The sequence below is a fragment of the Rattus norvegicus genome, chromosome 19, assembly GCF_036323735.1.
Source record: "Rattus norvegicus strain BN/NHsdMcwi chromosome 19, GRCr8, whole genome shotgun sequence".
NCBI lineage: Eukaryota > Metazoa > Chordata > Mammalia > Rodentia > Muridae > Rattus > Rattus norvegicus.
The window spans coordinates 14,458,982-14,464,450 of NC_086037.1; the positions used below are offsets into that span (position 1 = coordinate 14,458,982).

At 43.1% G+C, this 5,469-nt stretch overlaps 1 protein-coding gene across 1 annotated transcript; it reads right to left on the reverse strand.

The window, feature by feature from the left end:
• On the reverse strand, positions 1–4,718 carry LOC134483133 (uncharacterized). The gene is made up of 6 exons (XM_063278378.1): positions 4,520–4,718; positions 3,330–3,489; positions 2,012–2,155; positions 1,213–1,379; positions 386–491; positions 1–262 (listed from the first exon to the last, which is right to left on the reverse strand). Exons 1-5 carry the CDS (start codon positions 4,644–4,646, stop codon positions 427–429), a joined length of 663 nt encoding a protein of 220 aa, XP_063134448.1. The 5' UTR covers positions 4,647–4,718; the 3' UTR covers positions 1–262; positions 386–426.
• Positions 4,719–5,469: the final 751 nt, after the last annotated feature.

A 5,469-nucleotide genomic window follows, 5' to 3' on the forward strand; every position in this document is an offset into this window, starting at 1 on the left:
GAATTCAATTTTTATTCATAAGGAATTCATTTTTACAACAAAACAGGATTAAAACCAATAAATTAAAATATTTAAAAATATTTGAAAAGTGAAAAATAGTAACAAGAACATACAAATATGAAACAACAAAAAGAAAACTTCAATTAAAATCATAACAAAAATAGTACTAAACAGCACATTCTTAACGAACATTTAGAAGCACAGATGTATTGCTGTTTCTCCTCTTGCACACATAATGAAGTTGACTCTCAAGTGGTGTTCTCTGAAGAAGAAAGTGAGTAAGACCTCAATCAGTCAGGCTGGCTTAGTGTTATATAAATTTAGGGTCTCTAAGAAATGACAAATTAACTCTGAGGAAGAATACTCATCCAAAAAATGTTGTTACCATTCAGGATGTTTGTCATCAGGGACTCCTGAGAAAGCAACTTATTCCTCAGGAAGCTCTCTTACTGGTGTGTGTCCAATTCCAGCTCTCTTGCACTTTCTGAGACCTGGGAGATGAAGGCAGTTTTTCAGACACTGATTTGGTGGGGAAATGCAAGGCAGCTGTCTGAAGGCTGCCTTCTACCATGTCAGTTCTATTGGACAGTCGACATGGACCTTTTAACTGATATCATTGTTGCTAACTCTTTGGGAAGGGTAAAATCTCCAGAGAGGCTCAAAGTAATGTGGGCTGCCAATATGGGACCGAGACTTATACCAGTGCAAACCAAGAACAGGGCAATGGAAGGAACCTCATTGGGTTGCAGGAAGAAAGTAGATGTCTATATGTCACCAAGGTTAAAACCAATGACAAGTTCTAATTTGACATTTGCACTTTGTTCTTATCCCGCAAAGGTGCTTCCTACACAAGAAGTCACATGACCACAGAGTGTCATTTGTCAAAGAACCAAGAACTTGTTCAAAACTCTACAGAGAATCCAATCTATCATGTGGATATGAAATAATGAGGTATGTTATTAATCTGTCACCATTTCTATACTGCAGCTTCAAAAAGAGCAGACAAATATACTTGCAAAATAATTCAGTTTCTGAAAAGTGGTTAACTTCCTAGAATACTTGTGCATAGGCAGAGCAATGAACAATTCCATTACATGAGGTGGTTGGCTGGTTGTGAGTATAAATTAGAAAGGTGGTAGGAGAGAGCAAAGATGTATCAAATTGGCAAACTTTATCAGATATTTTTAAGCTAACACAGCTGCTCAACCCTACCAGATGATGCTGGGTCTGGACGTTGCTGGTCTTTATCTTTCTTGTTGAAGTCAACCAAATATTTCTGGTTCAGTGCACAATCAAGATGTACCTCCTTGCTCTCCTGCTTCAGTGGGACCAACTTCTTCCTACATGTGTTCTCCATCAGGAGCTGGCTGAGCAGGTTTCTGGAAATACAGTCTGCATAGTAAGATCATGCTGCCCCTTCCTCCCATTCCTACTCCCAAGTCCCACTAAATCTACCAGGTCCCAGATACCCATGAAGACTTAATAAAATACAACTCGATACATATAATGCTGCTGCACAAACCACAAAGAGTTAATTCGGGGAAGGATAAATTGTTTGTTTGGCCCGAGCACCAATTAGTGTCCACATCTCTCAAAAAGAACACAGATCTACATCTATCCATGAAAGCCCAATGCATGGGGGCAACATCAATTAGCAGTGGGCCAACACCCTCAAAGCAGGTCAGTAGCACCAAGAGAAGGTCATGCTAACCATGTGGTCCACACACTGAGTGTTGTAAAACCTGTTGTGACCCCAGAGGTCCAGGTCACCCTAATAACCTTCTGCTGACTTCAATCAGTGCTGTTCTATCTAGAGCCTTCTGCAGATGCCTAAACAATCCTGGGATGAGTAACAGTCTTTTGTGGAACAGAAAACTGAGTCCTAATGACCCTGGCACACTGATGTGTAAACAGCACAAGAGATAGAACCAGAGCTGAAGACCATCCAATCCAGAAAAAGAAATCAGAAATGGCCATTCCACGGGTGATAGCCTTTCTGACCAGGACTTACATAGAGAAGGTCATCTCCTTCTTCAGCTTATGGCTGTTCTCATGGATCTCAGTGTTCTCCATCTCTAAGTTGTGCAGAATTGACATGACCGCCTCCTCCATTCTCTCCAGGTCTTCATAATATGGATTTGGCCTGAAGTGTGGCCTGGCCCCAAATGATAGAGTACAATGAACATCAGCATTTAGGAATATATGAACTCAGGGTGGGTCCTGTACTACCCCAGTCCTGGAAGGACACCTTCTGAATTCTACATATTGGATCTTCTTCAGCTTCAGAAACGTGTTTTTCTGTGTCCAGGACACCAGAATCTCGGCATCCAGATGGAGGGTTCCCTGGCTCCCTTTGTTCAATCAAGAGGAAATTTGCAGTCCAGCCAGTTGAGCTATCAAGAGCCTAGGCCACACCTCTCCATGCTCCCCCACCCCCTAAACACCCAGAATCCTATGATTTCTTTTTTCCTGTCCTGATAACAGACCATATATCATCCCAAAATTATAATCTGCACAACGAATACAAATATACAGGCAAACGTGCTCACATAGGCAAAGAACTGTGCTGTTGACAGTGGGGCTCCCAGAACAAAGCATTCACATCACCATGAAAGTGTTACAGGTAAATACTCAGGCCAAGAAATAGACTCCTAGATTCCAGGTGTGGAGGGAAATATAAACATAAAAGTTGTGCATATGCATTTGGATGTATGCACACACAGACTCACAGACTGAGACACACCCACAAAAAAGAGAAATGTAAACAGAGTCAGAGAAAGAGAAAAGCAAATATGGAAACAGAGAGCACTTGAGAACCAGGAGAAATGCATGCACCATTGCTGTCTCAGAGGGCAAGACACACAGACAAGAACAAACAGGCCTGAGCCTGAGACCTTCTAGTCAAGCATTGAGATGAACTGTTTGGGACCAGGCCCCTCAGGCTGCTAGCTGGATCTTCCAGCACTTAGTCCCCTGCCTAGCAAGTACAGCCTCACCAAATACTCACTGCAATTACAATCTTGCACAGCCACCAGCTGTCAAGGGCTTTCCAAATGCACGCTGTGCACTCACTCTCCCTGACTTTATCCCTGAATTCGCCAGTCAGATCACAAGTTCAGCTTTTCAATAAATGGAAGCAGATGAGTCCATTTTCCATCTCGCTCCTCAGGAAGGGTCAAGGTTCTGAATCTCCTATATATGGGAGGTGAGGTTTAGCACAGGGTGGCTAGGGAGGCACAGCTTTCTAGAACCCAAAACCTTAATAGGATAAGATGAAGGTGACCTTGCAGACCCAGGAATGAAACAAGAGCATTTGGAGCAGTTCATACCTGTTGTTCTTGGATCTCTCTGTCAGAAACCTCAGGCGATCTCTCAGGTCATTTCTCTCCTCGGTAATGAGCTGCAGCTCTTCAATCAGCCTCTCCTTTTCCTTCTTGGCCTGATTCTTGCTTAGGTCAGTGCCAGGGGATGATGTTTCTCTCCCAGCGTCTGTAGGTAGAAGAACACAAGTGAACCTGCATGGGGACAATGCATAGAGTGTTCATAGACCTCAGTGAGGCCTACACAGAACAAGCCTGGAACCCAGTGTCATTGCTAGGTGATTGGTCAATGCTTAGGAGGCCTCCTCAGTGGATCTCAGTTCTCCCACTACTCTATAGAGACCAAGAGACGTAAGCAGCCAGGTGTTCCCTATGCCGGACATCACGTGCCTACATGTACCACGGAGATGGCTTCTCCAGGATTATCATCAACTGAACAGGGTACAGCTTTATTTCAGGACCCTCACCCCTGTGGTTTCAGAACTCAGATGATAAATTCACCATCCACAAAACTTGAGTGATTGGAGACACTCAGATGTCCTACCCTGATACTCTAGGCCAACAACTTTGGATTTAAAACACATTTCCAGGAAGGACATGGTCAACAGACTTATCAATTCCCCTATATGAAATAACAAATGCCCCAGAAGTTCTAATAGGTTGCAGGCTGAATCTTGGTCCACATGTTCCAAACAGTTTTGGTATTTTAGAAAAATGTGTGTAACACACACCCTCTAATATATAAAGCTAATGATGACCCTGCCAGTTAGAAGAAATCAGAGAAGGTCTAAGAACATAAGGTTATTGCCTGGAGCACAATCTCTCCCTGTTCCTACTGTCAAGTGTCCACTGTATTTAAAGAAGCAATGATAGTGAAATACATTGCTGCCCTGTCTAAACTCAGAAAAAGTGGACCCTCCATGAGTCCTGATGGTGTTTTTATGTCAATGTAACATAACAAATGAAGTGAAAAGTAAAGGCCAGAAGTTCACAGTATAATAGCATTGGCCTTACCATATCTTCCCAGTGGGGATGGGGAAAGTAAAGTTCTGAAATCCTTGACTTTCAGGAATTATGATATTCATGGAAATTCAATTCCTTTTCAGATGCTCCAGTTGTTGTGGCCCATTGCTAGAAAGGTCAGCTTAAGCCTGCAGCCCCCCTGACAGGAAGCTCAAAATATACTGCCCAGAACTTACTCCACATTCCCCAGAAGTGCTGTCTTTGTCCATCATTACTTAGAGACGAAAGGCTAGACTCCTTCACTTTAGTCTCTCCACAATCGACGTTCCCCCTCCCAAAAAGCTTGCGAAGACGGGAAAACATGTCTTAGCTTGTAACCGCCAGACTCAGACTGAGAGAAACTAGGGCACTGGTTGTCACTACAACACTGGTGACATCACAGAGGATGCCAGAACTCTCTAGGAGACAATAGAATGTCCAAGAAGGGACAGCAGATGTCATGGGGAGCAGACTTTGCCTCCTGCTAATGTTCTCCCTGTACTGAGCATAAGCTGAGGTGCCCTTTCCAGGAGCCTTTCCTGGGGCAGAGCCACTGAGCATCTCCTGCTTCCAAAGCCAAATTTTCCTCAAGGCTTGATTATAAAAAACCTTAGTAATTCCAATGCTTCTAAATGAATGTTTCCTTTCAAATCTTTCCCAAAAAATGTCTCACTAACTCAAATTGTCCTCATTCACCAATGTTAGCCATTAAAACTTCCTGAGATTTCATACCAGCTTGAATATGCAGTCAAAAGTTCTCCTGTCTCATTATGTTCTGGTGCTTTAAATCACATCCAGAAATAGACTGCATGGTAGGTTACAACATGCGTGTGTGTTAGGGGAACACTCATGAAGTCATGTGCTTAGCAATCGACAATTGCCAGAATATTCCTTAGGAGAAAGAGTTGATGTCTTTATCGTGCTAGGAACAGTGTGGAGACCAGTTGGCAGAGAAAAGTGCAATATTGGAGTCACCAGTGAAGGGAACCTCATGCTGGTAGTGGGGTTCTCCTCTCTGCACCAATGTCGCGAAAGGAGCACTGCTGACAGGTCTGAGTGACATATACCATGAGCTTCTATCAGAAAAATAAAATAATCAAGAGATAGTCAAGAGATATAGGGGGTTCAGATAAAGGTGTAGGATGAG

Coding starts and splice junctions, on each gene's coding strand:
- LOC134483133 (XM_063278378.1), bottom strand. CDS start 4,646: ATGTTTTCCCGTCTTCGCAAGCTTTTTGGGAGGGGGAACGTCGATTGT. Junction 3,490..4,519: donor GCACTTCTGGGGAATGTGGA/GTAAGTTCTGGG, acceptor TTCTACCTACAG/ACGCTGGGAGAGAAACATCA. Junction 2,156..3,329: donor GAGAGATCCAAGAACAACAG/GTATGAACTGCT, acceptor ATTTGGGGCCAG/GCCACACTTCAGGCCAAATC.